At 35.3% G+C, this 23,059-nt stretch overlaps 4 protein-coding genes across 4 annotated transcripts; all 4 read left to right on the forward strand.

Annotated features, from left to right (window-relative positions):
• The first annotated feature begins 2,366 nt into the window (after nucleotides 1-2,366).
• On the forward strand, nucleotides 2,367-4,168 carry LOC144434391 (holothin acyltransferase-like). The gene is made up of 3 exons (XM_078122841.1): nucleotides 2,367-2,470; nucleotides 2,800-2,960; nucleotides 3,432-4,168. The coding sequence occupies exons 1-3, from the start codon at nucleotides 2,367-2,369 to the stop codon at nucleotides 4,166-4,168; spliced, it is 1,002 nt and encodes a 333-aa protein (XP_077978967.1).
• A 2,866-nt stretch (nucleotides 4,169-7,034) lies between these two features.
• On the forward strand, nucleotides 7,035-8,435 carry LOC144434392 (holothin acyltransferase-like). Its single transcript, XM_078122842.1, has 2 exons — nucleotides 7,035-7,158; nucleotides 7,705-8,435. The coding sequence occupies exons 1-2, from the start codon at nucleotides 7,035-7,037 to the stop codon at nucleotides 8,433-8,435; spliced, it is 855 nt and encodes a 284-aa protein (XP_077978968.1).
• Nucleotides 8,436-10,360: 1,925 nt separating this feature from the next.
• On the forward strand, nucleotides 10,361-13,860 carry LOC144434394 (holothin acyltransferase-like). The gene is made up of 3 exons (XM_078122843.1): nucleotides 10,361-10,455; nucleotides 12,700-12,860; nucleotides 13,130-13,860. Coding segments are annotated over exons 1-3 (894 nt in total). The 5' UTR covers nucleotides 10,361-10,453.
• Nucleotides 13,861-17,754: 3,894 nt separating this feature from the next.
• Nucleotides 17,755-20,803, forward strand: LOC144434395 (holothin acyltransferase-like). The gene is made up of 3 exons (XM_078122844.1): nucleotides 17,755-17,765; nucleotides 18,193-18,353; nucleotides 20,073-20,803. Coding segments are annotated over exons 1-3 (894 nt in total). The 5' UTR covers nucleotides 17,755-17,763.
• The last annotated feature ends 2,256 nt before the right edge of the window (nucleotides 20,804-23,059 follow it).

Genomic DNA, 23,059 nt, shown 5'->3' on the forward strand with positions numbered 1-23,059 from the left:
CCCGTCCGCAGTCATGCGTATACCTTTATCTCTGGTTTCTTTGACATGCATCTTTTCTTCTCTTACACTCTGTCATCGTGTTTATAAGAGTTCTCCTGGACGGTACAATATGTTTCGTCACAATGCACGTCCGTTTCTTTCAAAATTTATTTCCCTATCATAAATTATATGATAACTTGACTCGAACGAACTCCATGAAGTTAGCATATAACACCATATCTTACAACATTGACTTTAAGTCAAGCTATACTTAAGCCAGCTTCCATAACCACTACTGTCACAAACTTGACAACATGTAAAGTGTATTTTCGACAAAGTAGTGGCACGTTTTCCAGGCTGGTACTTGTATTGGCAAACCTAGGCAATCTCAACACGGGTCCTTACTTCACGTACGCTTCTAACATTAAAAAATATCCGATGGATTTGACTTATGAGGTGCATTCAAAATTATCATATCTGTGTCACCAGAAATATTTTGAATTTTACATCGCTCCACCGCTAGTTACTATTGTATAATACAGACCGATTCTCGAGCGATACAATATGTACCTTAATTCGCATCTGCTCTGACTCCGACGCATTAATATTCTTTCTTTCAAGTTTTTGGAAACGTTATAGGATTGTCATGTATAGTACTATGTAGATGACTGCATAGTACTATACATGACAATTATTCATTTTGTATTTGTATGTTTCTCTTTTATGGAACATTTTTATGGCTTAAAATGATGACATCGTGGTGCCCATTTATACTGAAAGAATCCACAAGCATACATTGTTGGTTTCGCTGAATGCTATCATTTGCATTTTAACTCTCAGTGAAGTTACACAAAACCATGACAATTCAGCGAAGTCAGAGGACAAAGATGGAGCGAGTCTAGGGTCTCACTAACTGTCAACATCGATATAATTTATCATCTCTGATTTTAAATACATTTCTGGTGTAACAGTAAAAACACATACTTCCGACAGTTTCCACTTCGAGAATGAAGTCTTACATCTTGCGTTATTACATCTCAAACTTCATTTTAATGGTATCAAAGACAGTGGCGTGAAATTTCTATGACGGCATAAGTGTTAAATAGTGTACACTACATCATCAAAGAAGCATTTTGTGCTGGCGTGATATTGTTTGTGACTGAGATAGTTTTTAGCTTTCTTTGTTTTGTAAGGAGGGGTTTTATTAAATGTGCTGTATGGGTAAAATCAATAGTATGCTTGCAACACCCAAAGTAAAATATGTGTGTGTGAGTCTCTTAAAGTACGTCGAGACCGTAACAAATAAAAACAATAGGTGCCCGCATTCATTACCCACTATCTTATTGTATGTTAGAATATAAACGATGGCTTCGTTGTAGTAAAATATGGTTCAAGGTTAGATATCGAATACACATATGAACTCTCGTGTTGTTGACTCGTTTTGGTGTCGTCATCCGCCATATTGACGAGATCACATATAAAGAAATACAGGTTAGTTATGTTGACGAAGGGAAAGGATGAGGTAATTTGCAGGTTTTACAACTGATTGATCATGTATGTGTTAACATCAGTTCCTTCAAGTTTGGTTTTAGATCAGGCGAATGGTGTTAATAGACGTGCAGGTGGAAAGTGGACATTTACGTGATGCACACAGATTGAGATGGTAATATGTATGCCGCCATAACGATATAGACTAATTTTTTTTCTCATTCTATTTCATATCATCGCTTGTATTTTATTCTAGTTAATTTTAAAACTCGACAACAAACAATATGGTTAATGTTGCTGATAAGCACAGTCGTATCGTTTTGGATAGATATAGAAGTCGGTCATCTTTATTTTTTTGTCTGCCCTTCAAAATTTTCAAAAATCCGACTCTTCAAAGTGTTAGACTATCAACAGGTGTGTTCAGATCGAGCATAAAAACAGCACAAAATTATACCATTTATAATTATAAAACATAGAAATATTTGGTCATTTTACTCTGAGCTAGGACGGTGAAACCTTTTTGATTTATTCCTAAAATGTGACAACATAAAGGGATAGAGACTCATCAGCACGACTTTAGTTGACCTTGTTTTCGCTGCGAGCAAATTCCCCGGATGTTCCTATTTGTAACGTATTGCTCGTAATGCATTGCTTTGGCAAATTTCGAGAATGGTGCTGGAATCATCATGCGTGCATTGCGTGTAGGATGTCTGTGCCATTCAATCCCACCGGTTAATTTTAATTGTTCATTTTGTGTAGTCGGTTTGATTGATTTTGATATAAAATGCCAGCTATATAAAGTTGCTGTGATAAATCAAGTTTAATATAACATTTCCTTTGTAAAGGATTTGATAGAAAGAGTTCTTTAACGAGGTCAACAACTAATTGGTAGGAACAGCATGGCAGGAAGACTCGGGCGATGTTGGCGACGTTTTCGTCCACTTATTTCTACCGTACGACAATTTTACACTGCTCTACCCATGGCAAACACTCCAAAGAAAGGGTAATGATATTTATTGAAACGAATCAGAAAGCAGCCATACATTTATCTTAATATTGATCCAACTCTTCACGATGAGAGTCCGACAGATAAATATATCAACCGCCAAACTTAAATTGTACATTTGTCGACATACTTACTATCAGGTTATTCCATGTGTTCGTATATAAGTACTAGTTTTAATTAAACACATTGGCGTGTTATCAGTATCTCATATGTCTAAACAAAGTCAAGTAATCAATTCTGTCGAGTTATCTTTGTATGATTAAAAATTGCCATAAATGTCTATCACAACACTGAATTGTATTTTTTCCTCTGCTATTCATCTGTAGTCCAAATGTGATGGTTCGACTCGCAACCTACGAAGATATGAAGGCAGTCAGTGATTTAACAATTATTGAGGGCTGGGATTACTCCGTCGATCTAGTAGAAACTATGCGTCGTCTTTGTCCTGATGGGTTTTATCTAGCTGAAATAGATGATGAGATTGTTGGTAAGTTTCGTCTTTGTCCTGATTGGTTGTGCCGAGATGTAATATATGGTTGGTAAGTTCGTGTTGCTTTAACTTCCTGTTTTTAGAAGATATGTGCTGCACTGAGAAACGTTACCTGCAAAACTAACCATTTTCATAATATAATGTATTCCTGGACACGAAAAGACTATGATAGAGAAATGATTTTTAATGATTTGGGCAATACAAAACTACTAGATAATGAGATTTGGATATATTCGCACCAACAATTGTAGTTATAAAATAAAAGAGCCGTCGTTGTTGGGGCTGTTTCAGCTGGTAAAGTCGGAATTAACCGATAACCTCTCAACCTATCGCAATCGCTGTTTATGCTATAGGCATCATAATAATGTCTCTTTAGGGGACGATACGCATGCGTATCTTCGATATATCGAATATAAACAGGTGTTAGTTTCATTCTGATTATGAAATGTCTATCTATCTTTGATACAGGTACAGCTTATACAATTAACCACACGGATAGCCTAGCCTTCCAGTCACTCGCTATAACCAAGGAAGAGTATCGAAATAGAGGCATTTATAGGAGTCTTTTCTTCAAATGTATGGAATATAATGGTAAAAGAAATATTGGAGGAAATGCTGTTGGTGAAAAAAGGAGTCAAGGCCTTATTCGACAAGGTTTCACAAAGATAGATTTTGAGATAATAGAAATGAGAGGAATGGTAAACCGTTCAAAACTCACCCGACTTAATAACTGCATGCCTACAGACACGAAGATTCTACCGATGGGTGATATATCGTTTGAAAGTCTTGTAACGTATGATGCAAAAATTAACCCTTTTCGAAGAGCAGAGTTTCTGAAAATGTGGTGCATTGGTAATGATACTTTAAACTTTGCTGCCATGAAGCAAGATGAGAAAGGAAACAGGTCTATCGTCGGTTACATTAATACTCATAAACTTGTCCATGGTTTTGCTGTATTGCCCCTGTACGCTGATGATACTATCATTGCCGAATCTCTACTGTTTACATTGTTATCCAACTTACCAGACAATGTACAAATATGTATGAATGTTCCAGTACCAAACCAGTCTGCACTGGATTTGGTAAAAAAGTATAGTATAGATGTAGAAATGTATAAACTTATTCGTCAATACTCCAAACAAGTCATACCAGTGCCATGCAATAAAATATATTCTATTTTATCGCCGGATATGATGCCTGCATAGATTAGCTGAAAAAAGAGCAATGACTGAACACATCTCAAGTGCAGTAAGGCCTCTTTACTAGATTTCAAAATTGCGTAAGCAATCGAGGTTCCATCGTTTTACTCAACATCATATGTAAGTTAATAACAGTAATCAATACAAGTGCACTAAATGCCAAAATAAGTCTGATTTGCCTTTTCCGTTAAATTCAGAGGTTCTCCCATTCTCATTGTTTAATTGTGACTTGTACATTTTGCACTAAGTATTAAAATGCGTCTTTGTATGAAATAAAGATTTATCAAATGTTGGAGTGTAGAACGAAAACTCGAGGAGGGATGTCATACTTCATTGTTGTTTCTTCACGCATTGCCTGTACACGAAAAACAATTGTATACTCTTATCAGAACATGAAATTATCTCTCGTAATGAAAACAGATTTAAAATGAACGCCAAATAGTGCATGAAACTGTATACAATAGCACTACGCATGGAAATTGTACGCAACAACGTGGCGACATTAACTAATTGGTCAAGACAGCGAATTATGCAAATTAACTATCGAGTAATGTAATTATACCCACAACATATATACATGACATATATAACATATCATTCCATGACAACATAGTTTTCAGTTCTACGATGGAAAAGATCTTATGCTGTGGAACTTCTATGATCTTTTTTGTAAATTGTCGGGTACAGGTAAAGAATTCCTTATGTAGGTGGTACTTATATCTTAGTTCTAAACAACCTTTGTTACTAGTATGTACAATAAATCTGACAGTGCAATTGTTTGTAGAAATACCAACACTGTATGTAATAAGGAATCTGCAATGACAACGTTAACAGCATAGAGTGCAAATATCAAAATATCAAAATCTTCTTAACTTGCACTAACATATCCTACGACACGACACGTGCGGCTATTCTTACCCATACCTTCTTCTAATGCAACAAAACTGTATATTCTTACCATTCAACTAAACCTTACGACAATATGATTGGTTGATTTCAATAATCTTTTCATCATCTGCAATATATTACTACATGGAACTTCATCGAGTTTTCAAATTTTACAATGTAACATCTGAAGGTAAAATTACAGTTGGTAACAGAGAATGATCAACATGATCTACCAAAAACTTTATCAAATCAGTCTATAATAACATGATTAACAACTTGTCGGTATCCATGAGCAGAAAATCAAACCTCTGTTTCTGTCACCAACATAGCTGACATATTGTTCAAACAGTCTGCGTTGAATGCCTTGCTTTCGATGTCGTCATCGACTGCGATGTTTGCTGAAATTTAGGTTGTTTGCAATGAAATCGGTCAAGGACTCATTCTTGCACATAAAGCTGAAGGTGATATTTATTGAACCTAATATTAATTATGCGTCTCCATCCGATTTGTACTTAGATGTCCACATTACTTTGATTATCACAATGTTTAGTAGCGTTTATACTTTGATAAAGGATTGACCAGAGAATAGTGTTCTTTTGAGTGTGCAGACAGCGATGTCCACGTCACCTACAAGACGTGGTTCTCGAACTGGTTCACTGCATATGAAGGCACCACTACAGGTGGCCATGGACTGTTCATTCGTCATCGTTCATACGTGTCGGGTCACAACCTTGACAAGGACTAGGATTCGATCGCGAGCAGATACGTAGTGCAGTTCTCCAGTCACTGTCAAGACTGCACTTTTGTGGTTCATCGCCCACTGTTCAAGTTAAAGCATGTAAGTATTCGAAATTGCATTACGCTTTTCTTTAATTGTGTATTATAACCTGTGCATACCATTCGTCAGTGTGTACAGTCAGTCTCTAGGTCTGTAACCACTAATTTTAAACGTTTTAAATTGTCACTTACTATTACGATTACTTTATCACTCAGATTTGTTGTCTATTGAGTTGTCATTGGCCAAGCGGTTATCTCAGGTTAATACCACTTGCCAAGTATCGACTGTATTTGATGATATCAAGCAGGTATAAAAGGGCGTTGTTCATTTTGATTTGACCGTACCATACAGTTTGATATTTACAAGACGTAGGTTTCTTTGATATTGAACCCACACTGTAGTAATAAGAGTGGTGTATTTACAAGGTAACCCTTCGACGCCGACAATCTTTCGGTGAACAATTGAGATCGTGAACAAGTTAATTTCTGTAAAGATTACAAAAACACCAATACGTTGTCAAACAGTTAAGTTTTGGGTGATTCGAGTTACTTTGATTTCGTGAAAAACTAGTTGTTGAGGCGTATCCTTCGTTACCACTAGAACGTGTGCAGTATCTCCGTAGGAGTATAAATATTTATTGGCTTATTTATGTTATCTTTTTAGTGTATAAGTTGTGTCTTCGTTTTATCACTGTTATTGTATGATTTTGTTACAACAGGCGTTATAAATGACCCTTTTAGGGATTTCATAAAGCATTATCTTATGTTACATTATGTTATGGTATGCTATGCTATGTTATGTTATGTTATGTTATGTTATCTTATGTTATCTTATGTTATCTTATGTTACATTATGTTACATTATCTTATCTTATCTTATCTTATCGTATCACTTCGTCACTAACGCTAGCGCTAACTAGTGAGATTATATCGAGATTGATACATTTGTAATACTTCTTTTCGTACACCTTACCAAAATGAAAAAATAAAGCACAACATGTACTGATAGAGTGATATTAATCACATGATTATAAAACGTTCTGTCTTATCTTGGGCTAATGGCTACAGAATGTAAAATAGAAAGATTATTGGTGAGAATGGTTCATCTTTTCAAATATTACAAGTTTGTTTCTCTTTTACATACATGTATTTCGCTTTTAATTAATCAAGGTCACATCTCTTAATTCGGGTGGCTTCAAAAGAAGACATGAAAGCTGTCAGTGAGTTGACGATAGCTGAAGGTTGGGGTAATTCCGCCGATTATGTAGAGACTTTACGTCAGGTCAATTCAGATGGGTTCTTTTTGGCTTTCAAAGGAAGCGAACTTGTTGGTAAGTTGCGCCCAGACGATAAAAGTAGCAATCAATGTTAGTTAGATTTACAGTTTGCCGATAGATTGACACATTGTTATTAAGATGATATCGTGTTTCAGGTTCATAGATTTCGATTGTAAATACTTCAGGTATTGAGTAGTCTGTCATCACAGCGTGCCCGTCAAAGTAAATGACCAAGGTTTAGTCACATCTTTTTGCGATGACTTGAACACCGCCCTCTACACGTACATACTGAGAAGACTATACTACAAGTATATCTGAAGAAGAAACCGATGAAGATACCTAGACAATATTGATATTAAAAAAATGTCACTTTTAGCTTTATGTCTAAAACAAATATCATTGCCAAAAATTCATTTTAGTCAACATAACATCAGCAAACATCGCATGCGATGAGAGCACTATGTTAATTGAATGTGTGAAACGATAGTGGTTTAGTACAATGCAATACTAGTAGTTGGATTAATCTTTTTCTTTTTCATCGTCTAGATTGGCTTTCAAAATTAACTTTCGTATCTTTTGTGTCTATGCTTTTATTGACAGGTACAGCATATGCATTCAATCACACAGACGATCTCACTTTCTTTGGATTGTTTATCACCAAACAAGGACATCGAAAGCAAGGCATTCAACGAAGACTGTTTGAACAACTTTTCAATCATGCTGGTGACAGAAATATAGGTTTGAATTCTGCTGGTGAATACCGAAGAGATGTTAATGTTAAGATTGGCTTTAAACACATTGATTTTGAGACAAAGTCAATGATTGGCCAGGTTGATCATTCTTTACTGCCTACGATAAATACCCCTTCAGGTGTTAAAATTACACAACTCGATGAAGTTCCATTTAATGATATTACTGAGTATGATAAAGGGATCAATCAATTTAACAGAGCAGAATTCCTGAAAATTTGGTTGCAAGGAAAGAATGTGTACAGTTTTGTTGCATTAGAGGAAGGTATGGGTAAGAATGGGCTTGTTGTAGGATATGTTAGTGCAAGGCTGTTAGAAGAAGAATTTGCCATTTCTCCCCTGTATGCTGATAACGTTGCCATTGCAGATTCTTTATTACATACGGTGTTGCTGTCTCTACCAAACAGTTACACTGTGAGATTGGTTGTACCTACTGGTAACAAAATTAGCTTAGATCTAGCACGTAAGCACCACATAGATAAGGTATTGTTTACATGTACCCGACAATTTTCCAAAAAGATCATAGAAGTTCCACAACATAAGGTCTTTTCACTTGTAGGCCTAGGAAGTATGCTGGCATAGAATGGAATAGAGTAGAAATGAACGAGAAGCAGATAGAGAGACAGGTCGTGGAATACATATGTTACAAACATAGTTAAGAATTCTAGAAATCAGAAAGATAAGAAAACCATTTCTTGTAGTCTAAACAAATAAAACTTTAATGAAACTTTGATTACTAAGTAAATATGCTAATATTTTCATTAAAAGTGTTTGTTTTTTTAAAAGTAATTTTTAAAGTATGAATTGATGACAATATATTTCCTAGAAGGAGAATTTTTTTTATTTGATACTTTATAATTCTTGATATGTAAACAGTTTACGATTAAACATTTCATTACAAAGGGATTTAATTCACGAGTTAATTGATATAACTACGAATTTTAACATCAAATGAGTTACTTAACTAAATGATTTCATAATGACCTATTGTAATTCTAGGTATCAATCAAACACATTATTGTATATTATTTCATTGATCCAAAAGTTTTTGTTGTAAAGTCCATTATATACAAAATTTAAAGAGAACATTGTAAATGAATGAATATACACTTTTCCACCACTACACATTCTGAAAGTTATATTGGTACTTTTTCAAACATTGCATTTGATTTATTAAAGATATTACTTCTCGCAATTCTATTGTTTTATGTTGTGTTTTGGTTATCTATGTGCACTGAATTTACTATATTGTTAAACTGCACGACACTATATGACATTGTATCGTATTACATTACATTTTTTCATGTCATAACATATCATATAATATATATCATATCATATATCATATCATATATCATATTTATATTATATATATATATATATATATATATATATATATATATATATATATATATATATATATATATATATATATATATATATATATAATTAAATAAATCTGATAGTGCAATTGTTTGTAGAAATACCAAAACTGTATGTAATAAAGAATCTGCAATGACAACGTTATCGGCGTACAGGGGAAATAGCAAAAAGCAAACTCTTCTAAGAACTTTGCACTAACATATCTTACGACACGTACGGCTATTCTTACCCATACCTTCTTCTAATGCAACAAAACTGTATATTCTTACCATTCAACCAAACCTTACGACAATATGATCTGTTGATTTAAATGATCTTTTCATCATCATTATGGTACTTCATCGAGTTGTCAAATTTTACAATGTAACATCTGAAGGTAAGATTATAGTCGGTAACAGAGAATGATTAACATGACCTATCAAAAATCTTCTAATCAGTCTATAAAAACACTTTGAACAACTTGTCGGTATTCATCAGCAGAAAATCAAACCTCTGTTTCTGTCACCAGCATGGCTGACATATTGTTCAAACAGTCTGTGTTGAATGCCTTGCTTTCGATGTCCTCCGTTGGTGATAGACATTCCAAAAGAAAGTGAGATCGTCTGTGTGATTGAATGCATATGCTATACCTGTCAATAAGACCATAAACTGAAAGGAACCGTTTTATGAGGAACACTTGGACATATACTTGTTAACGATGAAAAAGGAAGAGTGTGTATGCAACTATCATTATTGCATTGTATCAAACCACTATCGTTTCATACATTCAATTAATACATTTGCAGTCATCGACTGCGATGTTTGCTGACATTTAGGTTGTTTGCAATGAAATCGGTCAAAGACTCATTCTTGCACATAAAGCTGAAGGTGATATTTATTGAACCTAATATGAATTATGCGTCTCCATCACAATGTTTAGTAGCGTTTATACTTTGATAAAGGATTGACCAGAGAATAGTGTTCTTTTGAGTGTGCAGACCGCGATGTCCACGTCACCCCTACAAGACGTCAATTAATCTCGAACTGGTTCACTGCATATGAAGGCGTCACTACGGGCGGACTATTTATTCGTAATCGTTCACGTGATCAGCTGTATATGTGTCAGGTCACAACCTTAGCTGGCAAGGACTAGGATTCGAGCAGATACGTAGTGCAATACTCCAGTCACTGTCAAGACTGCACTTTTGTGGTTCATCGACCTCTGTTCAAGTTAAAGCATGTATGTAGTTTTCGAAATTGCATTACGTTTTTCTTTAATTGTGCATAACCTGTGCATACCATTCGTCAGTGTGTACAGTCAGTCTCTGGGTCTGTAACCACTAGTTTTAAACGTAGGGTCACAATTGTCACTTCCTATTACGATTACAATATCACTAATTTGAATACTATCAAGTTATCAGATTTGTTGTCTATTGAGTTGTCATTGGCCAAGCGGTTATCTCAGGTTAATACCACTTGCCAAGTACCGACTGTATTTGATGATATCAAGCAGGTATACAAGGGCGTTGTTCATTTTGATTTGACCGTACCATACAGTTTAATATATACAAGCTGACGTAGGTTTGTATCGAACAAAGATTGTAGTACTAAAGGTGGTACATATACCAGGTAACCCTTCAACGCCGACAATCTTTCGGTGAACAATTGCGATGGTGAATAACTTAATTTCTGTAATGATTACAAGAACACCAACAATAAGTTGTCAAACAGTTAGGTTTTGGGTGATTCGAGTTATTTTGTGGTTGTGGAGGCGTATCCTTCGTAATCACTAGAACATGAGCAATGTTTCCACGGCTGTAAATATTTTTTGGGTTATTTATGTAGTCTGCAAGTTGTGTCTTCGTTTTATCAGTTATTTTGTTACAACAGGCGTTATAATTAGGGACCGGTCAGTTAATTCAGCCTGGGGGGCGAGGGCGGTGGGTTTGTAGGGGGGGGGGTCACCCTGTTTTTGAAATTGGCAGTGGGGGTCATGATGTATTCAAAATTGTGGATGGGGGGGGGGGAGGGGTCCTTGTGTTTTGGATTGTGATGGAAGAAAAAATTCCTTTACTACAATAGCACATAGTCTTGTCTGAAATGTGGTACATGTATATATTTGTTCTTGTCCCAGTTTCTTACATGAATTCTTTAATATTACTTATTAGTTCAAACATAACTATACATATACATATGCATGTATTAACTAGCTACCACACTAGTTACAGAACATGTCATGTACATGCTTGGCTGTTTCACAACCAATGCCTCGCTTATATTGCACTTTGGGGCAAAAGTGAACATGAAGGTTCGTAATGGTACTCTTCATAGATAGTTTTTATAAAAGAAGTTAATCTAAATTGTTCTACTCGTCACTATGAACTTGTCAGAAAGGATTACTACACTTTCTATTTTGGACACTACATTTTATTGACACTACAAATCACCACATCTCATCAGATTCCAGTTCAAGTTCTATACACTAGGTACGACCACCTAAGGTTCTCCAGCATACCGGTGACTTTACTATATACATGCAATATTAATGCTACTATACCAATGTTATGGGCCATTTTTATGTGACATGGGAAACTCATTTAAAACTTACCTTTAGGTTAGCTTTTCGAAGCTTGGAAATATTACCTCAAAGGCTATGAATAACCTAAACATTACCTTAATAGAAGCAAAAATCTGCAGATCTGCCAGGGGGAAAACCTCAAGGACTCCCTCATCCCCAGAGGTCACTCATGCATTCAACCAACAATCAAATGCACCAACAACCTTTTTACTGTCATAATGGTATTAAAATTTTCATAAATATTTTCACCCAATTCTAATTTGAGATGATATTGTCTTTTAAAAATGTGAAATGTTTGCCAAGATAGTCTAAAATTGCCTTAAACTCCAAGCCTCCCCTACGAATGATACTACTATTAGACGTGCTGACCTTTACTACATGTATTTAATGGTGTAATTTAACTTTTAAGAATATATTTCAACCCTATGTAATTTATAAAGAATAGTTTCTGATACTGGATGGTGCTGTCTTGTAAAGCATGGATTAAGTTATTGCTTGAAAGGGATTTTGTTTCAACAGGCGTCATAAATTACCCTTTAGGGATTTCATAAAGTATTATCTTATTTTACATGTAATGTTATGTTATGTTATGTTATGTTATGTTATGTTATGTTATGTTATCTTATCACTTCGTCACTAACGCTAGCGCTACATAGCGAGAGTATATCGAAATTGATACATTTGTAATACCTCTTTTCGTACACTTTACCAAACTGAAAAACTGAAGCACAACATGTACTGATAGAGTGATATTAATCACGTGATTATAAAATGTTCTGTCTTATTTTCGGCTAATGGCTACAGAATGAAAAATAGAAAGATTATTGGTGAGAATGGTTCATCTTTTCAAAAATTACAAGTTTGTTTCTCTTTTACATACATGTATTTCGTTTTCAATTAATCAAGGTCACATCTCCTTATTCGGGTAGCTTCAAAAGAAGACATGAAAGCTGTCAGTGAGTTGACGATAGCTGAAGGTTGGGGTTATTCCGCCGATTATATAGAGACTATACGTCAGGTCAATCCAGATGGGTTCTTTTTGGCTTTCAAAGGAAGTGAACTTGTTGGTGAGTTGCGCCCAGATGATAAAAGTAGCAATCAATGTTAGTTAGATTTAAAGTTCTAAAACAAATATCATCGCCAAAATTCGTTTTAGTCAACATAACATCAGCAAGCATCGCATGCGATGACAGCAATATATTAATTGAACGTGTGAAACGATAGTGGTTTAGTACAATGCAATACTAGTAGTTGGATTAATCTTTTCATTTTCATCGTTTAGGATGGCTTTCAAATTTAACTATCGTATCTTTTGTGTAAATGCTTTTATTGACAGGTACAGCATATGCATTCAACCACACAGACGATCTCACTTTCTTTGGAATGTCAATCACCAAACAAGGACACCGAAAGCAAGGCATTCAACGAAGACTGTTTGAACAACGTTTCGATCATGCTGGTGACAGAAATGTATGTTTGAATTCTGGTGATGAATACCGAAGAGATGTTAATGTTAAGATTGGCTTTAAACACATTGATTTTGAGACAAAGTTAATTAATGGCCAGGTCGATCATTCTTTAGTTCCTACGATAAATACCCCTTCAGGTGTTAAAATTACACAACTCGATGAAGTTCAATTTAATGATATTACTGAGTATGATAAAGGGATCAATCAATTTAACAGAGCAGAGTTTCTTCAAATTTGGTTGCAAGGAAAGAATGTGTACAGTTTTGTTGCATTAGAGAAAGGTATGGGTAAGAATGGTCGTGTCGTAGGATATGTTAGTGCAAGGCTGTTAGAAGAAGAATTTGCTATTTCTCCCCTGTATGCTGATAACGTTGCCATTGCAGATTCTTTATTACGTACGGTGTTGCTGTCTCTACCGAACAGTTGCACTGTGAGATTGGTTGTACCTACTGGTAACAAAGTTACTTTAGAATTAGCACGTAAGCACCACATAGATAAGGTATTATTTACATGTACCCGACAATTTACCAAAAAGATCATAGAAGTTCCACAGCATAAGATATTTTCCATCGTAGCCCTAGAGAGTATGCTGGCATAGAATGGAATAGAGTAGAAATGAACGAGAAGCAGATAGAGAGACAGGTCGTGGAATACATATGATACAAATATAGTTTAGAATTCTAGAAATCAGATAAGAAAACCATTTCTTGTAGTCTAAACAAATAAAACTTTAATGAAACTTTGATTACTAAGCAAATATGCTAATATTTTCATTAAAAGGGTTTTTTTTTCAAGTAATGTTTTAAGTATGAATTGATGACAATATATTTCCTGGAAGGAGAATTTCTTTTTTATTTGATACTTTATAATTCTTGATATGTCAACAGTTTACGATTAAATATTTCATTACAACGGGATTTAATTCACGTGTTAATTGATATAACTACGAATTTTAACATCAAATGAGTTACTTAACTAAATGATTTCATAATGACCTATTGTAATGGGCCTTAAATGTACATAACTGAACATAGAGTAATGATTATGGTTACAGAGGTATGTTCAACATAGCTAAATTGACAAGTCAGCTTATGTAGAGAGATTTTCGTCCAAAAGCTGTTTACGTATTTTCATGGCAAAGAAACAAATTACGCAAGGTTTTGAATGATGAAGGTGTTTGTTGACTGCATAACAAGATAATTTTCCAATCATATGCTGGTGAGTAATAAAATTCAGAAATAAACTTAGATCTAACAAGTTTGTACTTAGAGCACACTAGTACAAAATGGTACTCGTCCTCAATATAGTTGCACCCAAATAATATTAATAATAATAATAATAATGTTGGGTTCTTATATAGCGCTTCCCACTCCGTGCTCAAAGCGCTTTACAATTATTACCCCTGGCTCGGATCAGAACGGCAAAACGGCTTAGTTTTCCTCAACTCCCCGGGGAGCATACAATCCATTGCAGCCATTTAAGCGCATAGGATTAAAGTCTTCACATTGCAACCTACATCCTACCAGGTCCCTAGTTATACAGCTGGGTTGACTGAGGCACAGTCGTGGTTCAAATCTTGCCCAAGGACTTTAGCCACTCAGAAACAAACAGCAGGCAGCGACGGGGCTCGAACCTGCAACCAAGCCGGTCACGCTAACCATTCAGCCATCATGACTCCACATCATGACTCCACAAATGGGCAAATTCTTTCCTCGGGTGGTGTTCCAAGATGTCTACCCTTTTCAATAGCAAGGTCATGGATTGATATTCTCAAACGTGATAAAGCATTTCTAAAGTGAGACAGTGGTATGCATTCTAAGTATTTTTTACACGCTAAATGTGTTTTAAATTTACAATACATATACGTAATTTAGGTGAAGTGTTTACATCAGAATGGCAATCCTGCATGTGAATATCATAACATCTTTGTTTAAATAGCTGTAGAAATTACTCGTCATTTTCAGTACGTTGCTTTTGCCAAATCTCAGCAGATCCATACTGGCAAAGTAGAGTTTTAACATATAAACCCCAACAAGGGAATCCCTTTTCAGCTCTATCATATTGGTAACTGTAACAATCCTTTACAATTTCAGAGATATCACTTTGGGTACACTTGAGCTAGTAACGAATTATCTGTACATTTATATATGCATAATGGTCGGATAGGATATCGTCCAAGTTCACCCAGAGCAGCAATATGTATTACTACTAACCCCTAATATAAACTTACAAAATTTGTGATGAACTCTTTCTATGTCAGGGAAGGAGTGAGTACCCCAAATACCACTTGCATATAAAAGAATGGGTAAAATCTTACAATCAAATATACGAAATGCTGTCAGGTTTTAAACCTCTAAGCCTATGCAGTGTTATTTCCAGACTATGCAGTACAGTACTTGCCTGGTCAGCGATATAATTTTGGGCTTGGTACCAAATACCTGAACTAGAAAACATCACGCCTAAATAGTTATACTTTAAAACAACTTCAAATAATTTACCGTTCCAAAACCACTTTTCGGATTTCTTTAGTGGACCACCCTTCCTATAAACAACAATCTTAGATTTAGCTAAATTTACGGTAAGTCTCCACCTTTTACAGTTACTGTAACCTAAAAGTCTACTTAGAAGTCTTTGCAACCCAATAGGGGTGCTGCTAAATAGCGCTAAATCATCTGCATACAGTAAATAAAATAATGTCAACATATTTGCATACATAACAGTTTCAAATCCCTGATTAAGTGCATGTTCAATATCGTTTATGTAAAAACAAAATAGCAAAGGTGAGATGACTACGGAAGCGTATTAGTGCCAAGTTGTAAGGAAAAAAATAAAATTTAAAATTTAAAATTACGAGATTTCAATTCTCGTAATTACGACTTTTTTCTCGACGATGATGAAATGAGAGAGTTCTTCTCCCCAGTCCAGGGATATGTAAATGAACTAAACATGGGTGACCTCGATAGTACGGGTATCGACTGTTCCGAACTAAACTGTCCCATCACTATAGCAGAGATTCGGAAATGTATTGACAGACATAAAAACAACAAAGCCCCAGGGCAAGATGGGATCCCTGGAGAGTTTTGGAAATATGCCCCTCGCTAAATTTATGATGTGTTACATATTCTCTACAATGAAGTTCTTGATAGCGGTGTATTCCCTAGTATGTGGTCGATTGGACTGATTACACCTGTTTTCAAGAAGGGAAGTAAAGACTCCCCGGGTAATTACCGCAGCATTATGCTACTTGATGTCATAGGTAAAATCTACACTCAAATATTATGTGATAGACTTACCCTTTGGTTTGATAAGTACAATACTATAATTGAGGCGCAAAGTGGAATGGGACAGTTTAGTTCGGAACAGTCGATACCCGTACTATCTAGGTCACCCATGTTTAGTTCATTTACATATCCCTGGACTGAGGAGAAGAACTCTCTCATTTCATCATCGTCGTTCTGGTCGACATCTTGTGTATTTGGATTAAACAGGCCCTTAAAGTAACTGAACCATTCATTCTGTGTAATTTTGCTTGAGATACTTCCCTTATTCTGACGCAAACGTTGCCAAAACAGTCTAAAATTTTGTTGTTTTGATAGATTAATTAATTCATCACGTTTATGTTTCTGGTAGTCGATTTTCTTCTTACTAATTTGTAGCTGGCTTTGATGCGTAGATAGTTACTGAGGTTTTGATGGTTTCTACATTTTCTGAAGATGTTTAGAGAACGGTACACTTCTCTTTTTGTCTGGCGACACACATTATCAAATCTGGTATATTATGTAATCTGGTATATATGTAATCTGGTATATATGTTCATGATAATAAAGGGATATACGAATACAAAATATGGTACACCCAGAACCTTAAAACATACTTGTTCGCGAAAGTTTTCAATATTTGACTGTACAGTGCCTCTGAACTCTTCTTAGTATTGGATACAGGCGCTCTATAAATGTTTTGATTGATTGATTGATTGATGTCATCGTTGGCTGCGCTGTCGCTTGACTTCGGTCAGTAGTGCCAAGATGGCCAACGAAGACAAAGTCATATAATCTGGTATATATGTAATCTGGTATATATGTTAATGGTAATAAAGGGATATGCGAATACAAATTCTTACGAAAGGCACTCAGTTTACATCTGATTGAAAGTGTCGGCTTACTACAACTTACATGTGGCACACCCATGTCATCGTTGGCTGCGCTGTCGCTTGACTTCGGTCAACAGTGCCAAGTTAAGATGGCCAACGGAGACGGAGTCAAGTTTTAGCCTCTTACTTTATCCATCCAGGCATCATCGACGTCAGGACAAGGCATTCGAAAAGGCACTTTGTGCACATGCGCGTTCTCTATTTCAAGTCACACCTGTCAAACGTGTTCGATCATGCATGCTGCCAGGTACTGCTAGACGTAGGCCAACGGTTACGGCGGCGACACCAACATATCAGGCATCGCCACAGAGATTTTTGAGCTGTTCACCAACCATGTATTCTAATGAACCAATGTATGTATATATCATCCTCAATTCTAAGTCAAGGACCAATGCGTGTATGTCTTTTTATAATTGGCATAATTTAGTTATTTCTAGTAGATCATCCATGAAAGTGCAAGACAATATAGTGCAAGATCTCTTTGATGGCATCACATCATATCACAATATCACCACATTCGAAGCTTTTAACCACATTATCAGTATCGTTGGGTTGTGTTTGCTGCATTTATAATACTCCCCAACCGAATACGTTAATAATCTAAAAAGATGAAACACATTCTGTACTGATAGGGTGATATCAATGATTTGATTATCACAAGTTTTGTCTTATTTTGGGCTAATGGGTATAGATTGTAAAATTATAGAGAGTTTGTCGATACTCTAGCTAAGATGGCATGCCCTTTCAATTGCTTACATATTTCGTTTTCAATTAATCAAGGTCACATCTCCTTATTCGGGTAGCTTCAAAAGAAGACATGAAAGCTGTCAGTGAGTTGACGATAGCTGAAGGTTGGGGTTTCTCCACCGATTATGTAGAGACTTTACGTCAGGTCAATCCAGATGGGTTCTTTTTGGCTTTCAAAGGAAATGAACTTGTCGGTAAGTTGCGCCCAGATGATAAAACTAGCAATTAGGGAGCCGTCATTATTTACGGGGGGGGGGGCGGAGGAATTGGTTGATAAGAAGTGGAAATTCAACTGCCCTCCCCCATCCTGCAGGAAAAAAGTAAATGACCCCCCCCCCCCACCTGACTTTAGAAATTGGGATGACCCCCCCCCCCCCCGTTTCCATTATATACATGAAGTGGTGGGTATTACAGAGAGGAAATTATATTATTTATATTGCTACAATTGTAGCATTTGAACATGAACATAACAAAATAATGGTCAAACTCAGTAGTTTAGTTGGAGACACAACTGAAGTTCAGTGTATATAGTCAGAGAAGTGTGTGTGTGTGTGTGTGTGTGTGTGTGCACGTGAACAACATAAATTTTAAAGTCAAAATCCACTTTACCAATCATAATGATAACTTGATGTGGATATTACCAATATGTGATTTTTTAGATGTAATTGTTTTTAAGTGTTTGGCTGATGTTATTGACTGCATGCAGGGTTGAAGGTTTCTTTCGAAGTTTTCAGGGTAATGAAAGTTTTATGATCTGTAAAAGTAACAGTTGTTTTACAGTATACAGTAAATGTAATATGTACATAATTTCTGACACCACTTAATTCAAATTTTATTGGAAAAACAGTTTTTGCAGAAGGAATTTCTTACATTTACACATAATTATATCAGTATTTTACACATATATATGACAAAGTTTATATTTTATTTGTTTTTTTTAATCAAAAGAAAAACAATAGTGTGCTGATAAAGTTTTGCCACAGATAAGACAGATAAGCAACAACAAATCCAGTTACAACCCTTGTCTCACTTCTTTGTAATTTAAATAATCACCAGAAACAAGGCAAGTCTTGTGAGAGTAAAGGTAACCATCACAATAATGTGTGATATTAAAGTAAGCCAAATTACCCAAAGTTTGTTGGACTTCAGTACATATTTACAAACTGGGTGACAACCTGACAACTAATTGAGTCAAAGTTACATTTTATCTAACAGGTTAAATAATCCTGATACTGTGTACACAAGTTTTTCGAAACAGATTTTTGTGTAGCCCCCCCCCTACTATTCCCGAATTTTTCGGTAGCACCCCCCCCCCGACCAACTCCAATTTTCAAGTGACCCCCCCCCCCAAAAAAAAAAAATTCCTCCGACCCCCCAACCGTAAATAATGACGGCTCTCTTAGTGACGATAGATTGACATTGCTATTAAGATCATATCGTGTTAGACGACTTTCTGTTTCAGATTCATAGATTTCGATTGTAAATACTTCAGATATTGAGTCGTCTGTCATCACAGCGTGCCCGTCAAAGTAAATGACCAAGGTTTAGTCACATCTTTTTTAGATGACTTGAACATCGCCCTCTACACGTACATACTGAGAAGACTATACTACAAGTATATCTGAAGAAGAAATATATGAAGATACCTAGACAATATTAATATAAAAAATGTCACTTTTAGTTTTATATCTAAAACAAATATCATCGCCCAATATTTGTTTTAGTCAACATAACATCAGCAAGCATCGCTTGCGATCACGACACCAATATATTAATTGAATTTGTGAGGCGATAGTGGTTTAGTACAATGCAATACTAGTACATATAGTTGGATCCATCTTTTCATTTTCATCGTTTAGGTTGGCTTTCAAAATTAACTTTCGTATCTTTTGTGTCAATGTTTTTATTGACAGGTACAGCATATGGATTCAATCACACAGACGATCTCACTTTCTTTGGATTGTCAATCACCAAACAAGGACACCGAAAGCAAGGCATTCAACGAAGACTGTTTGAACAACTTTTCAATCATGCTGGTGACAGAAATGTATGTTTGAATTCTGCTGGTGAATACCGAAGAGATGTTAATGTTAAGATTGGTTTTAGACACATTGATTTTGAGACAAAGGCAATGATTGGCCAGGTTGTTCATTCTTTACTGCCTGTGATAAATACCCCTTCAGGTGTTAAAATTACACAACTCGATGAAGTTCCATTTAATGATATTACTGAGTATGATAAAGGGATCAATCAATTTAACAGAGCAGAGTTTCTGAAAATTTGGTTGCAAGGAAAGAATGTGTACAGTTTTGTTGCATTAGAGGAAGGTATGGGTAAGAATGGTCGTGTCGTAGGATATGTTAGTGCAAGGCTGTTAGAAGAAGAATTTGTTATTTCTCCCCTGTATGCTGATAACGTTGCCATTGCAGATTCTTTATTACATACGGTGTTGCTGTCTCTACCAAACTATTGTTCTGTCAGATTTACTGTACCTACTGGTAACAGAGGTAGTTTAGAACTAGCACATAGGCACCACCTACATAGGGAATTGTTTACCTGTACCCGACAATTTACCAAAAAGATCATAGAAGTTCCACAGCATAAGATATTCTCACTTGTAGCCCTAGAGTGTATGCTGGCATAAAATGGAAAAGAGAAGACATGAACGAGAAGCAGATAGACAGACAAGTTGTAGAATACATATGATACAAATATAGTTTAGAAATTTAAATCAGACAGATAGGAAAACCATTTCTTGCAGTCTAAACAAATATAACTTTAATGAAACTTTGATTACTAAGTAAATATGCTAATATTTTCATTAAAAGTGTTTTTACAAGTAATTTTTACAAGTATGAATTGATGACACTGTTATTTTCTGGAAGGAGAAAAAAAGGTTTTGGATAATTTTGGAATGTCAATAGTATACGATTACATATTTCATTGCTAAGGGATGTAAGTAGTGCGTTAATTGATATAATTATGTTCAATATTAAAATAGTTATTTAAACTAAATGATTTCATAATGACCTATTGTAATCCAGATACACATTATTGCATATGAATTTCATTCATCCGAGGGTTTTTTGTTGTAAAACCCATTATATGGAATATATAGGAGAATATTCTAAAAGGATGGAAATAAATACTTCCACCACTATACTTTCTCAAAGATATACATTTCATATGGGATACTGGTATCTTTTCAAGCATTGCATTTGATTTATTAAAGATAATACTTACTCGCAATTCTATTGTTTTATGTTCTGTTTTGGTTATCTATGTGCACTGAATTTACTATATTGTTAAACTACACGACACTATATAGCATTGTATCGTATTACATTACATTGCTTCATGTCATAACATATATAATATATATCATATAATATATCATATTATATCATAATTATATTATATATCATATCACATATCACATATCAAATTGTGTCATATCATATATCATATCATATATCATACTTATATCATATATATATCATATCACATTGCATTGCATTCAGTATGTTGTATTACTGTATTAGACGGTACCGTGTTGCATTATATCGTACTGTATTGTATCGCACTGTATTGTATTGTATTGTATTGCATTGTATTGTATTGTATGTATTGTATTGTATTGTATTGCATTGCATTGTATTGTATTGTATTGTATTGTATTGTATTGTATTGTATTGCATTGTATGTTTTCCGACAATTTAACCCTTGTATCGACTAGTTGTGACATGGCCTCTTAGGTAACTATATGACGAAAAGAGTGAGGAGTCAATACTTGCAAAATATTTCCAATATTCCTAGTGTGACTTTGTGAGTCTAAGCTGTTCTTGAAAGAGTTCAGAGTTTGTGATGTGACAACAGAGGCAGGCAAATTATTGCACGAGGTGTAGATTTAGAACATCTAAATTTCTTGAGTTTTAGCCGATGACCTCATGTAACACTGGGTGAGACGAGCCACCGATCGTGGTTTAAATATGACTCAGGGTGATAAGGGTGTAGTGCCGAAAATATGCTTTTATAAAAAATCAAATTGCATTTTTGCATTTAAGCCCTGATGGCAATAACCCCATGACAAGTACATATATATACCAAGAGGGTTGATCAGATTGACCATGACATACAAAAGTAGGTTTGTTTGACTTAATTATCCAGTCAAGGTTTGGCGATTCGCACCAAGACATATTGGAGAATATGCTGTTGGTGAAAGGGGAAGTCAAAGCCTTATTGGAAAAGTTTTTCACATAAATCGATTTTGAGATAATACAAAGGAGATCTAGAGGATTGGTAAATCATTCAAAACTCACCCTACTTAATAACTGCATGCCTACAGACACGAAGATTCTACCGATGAGTGATATATCATTTGAAAGTCTTGTAACGTATGATGCAAAAATTAACCCTTTTCGAAGAGCAGAGTTTCTGAAAGTGTGGTGTATGGGTAATGATACTTTAAACTTTGCTGCCATGAAGCACTTGATGAGAAAGGAAACAGTTCTGTCGTCGGTTACATTAATACTCGTAAACTTGTCCATGGTTTTGCTGTATTGCCCCTGTACGCTGATGACACTATCATTGCCGAATCTCTACTGTTTACATTGTTATCCAACTTACCAGACAATGTACAAATATGTATGAATGTTCCAGTACCAAACCAGTCTGCACTGGATTTGGTAAAAAAAGTATAGTATAGATGTAGAAATGTATAAATTTATTCGTTAATACTCCAAACAAATCGTACCAGTGCCATGCAATAAAATATATTCTATTTTATCGCCGGATATGATGCCTGCATAGATTAGCAGAAAAAAAAGCAATGACTGAACACATCTCAAGTGCAGTAAGGCCTCTTTACTAAATTTCAAAATTGCGTTAGCAATCGAGGTTC

This window comes from Glandiceps talaboti, chromosome 4, assembly GCF_964340395.1.
Source record: "Glandiceps talaboti chromosome 4, keGlaTala1.1, whole genome shotgun sequence".
In the NCBI taxonomy this organism is placed as follows: Eukaryota; Metazoa; Hemichordata; class Enteropneusta; family Spengelidae; genus Glandiceps; species Glandiceps talaboti.

Coding starts and splice junctions, on each gene's coding strand:
- LOC144434395 (XM_078122844.1), top strand. Junction 18,354..20,072: donor CAAAGGAAATGAACTTGTCG/GTAAGTTGCGCC, acceptor TTTTATTGACAG/GTACAGCATATGGATTCAAT.
- LOC144434394 (XM_078122843.1), top strand. Junction 12,861..13,129: donor CAAAGGAAGTGAACTTGTTG/GTGAGTTGCGCC, acceptor TTTTATTGACAG/GTACAGCATATGCATTCAAC.
- LOC144434391 (XM_078122841.1), top strand. CDS start 2,367: ATGGCAGGAAGACTCGGGCGATGTTGGCGACGTTTTCGTCCACTTATT. Junction 2,471..2,799: donor GCAAACACTCCAAAGAAAGG/GTAATGATATTT, acceptor ATTCATCTGTAG/TCCAAATGTGATGGTTCGAC. Junction 2,961..3,431: donor AATAGATGATGAGATTGTTG/GTAAGTTTCGTC, acceptor TCTTTGATACAG/GTACAGCTTATACAATTAAC.
- LOC144434392 (XM_078122842.1), top strand. CDS start 7,035: ATGAAAGCTGTCAGTGAGTTGACGATAGCTGAAGGTTGGGGTAATTCC. Junction 7,159..7,704: donor CAAAGGAAGCGAACTTGTTG/GTAAGTTGCGCC, acceptor TTTTATTGACAG/GTACAGCATATGCATTCAAT.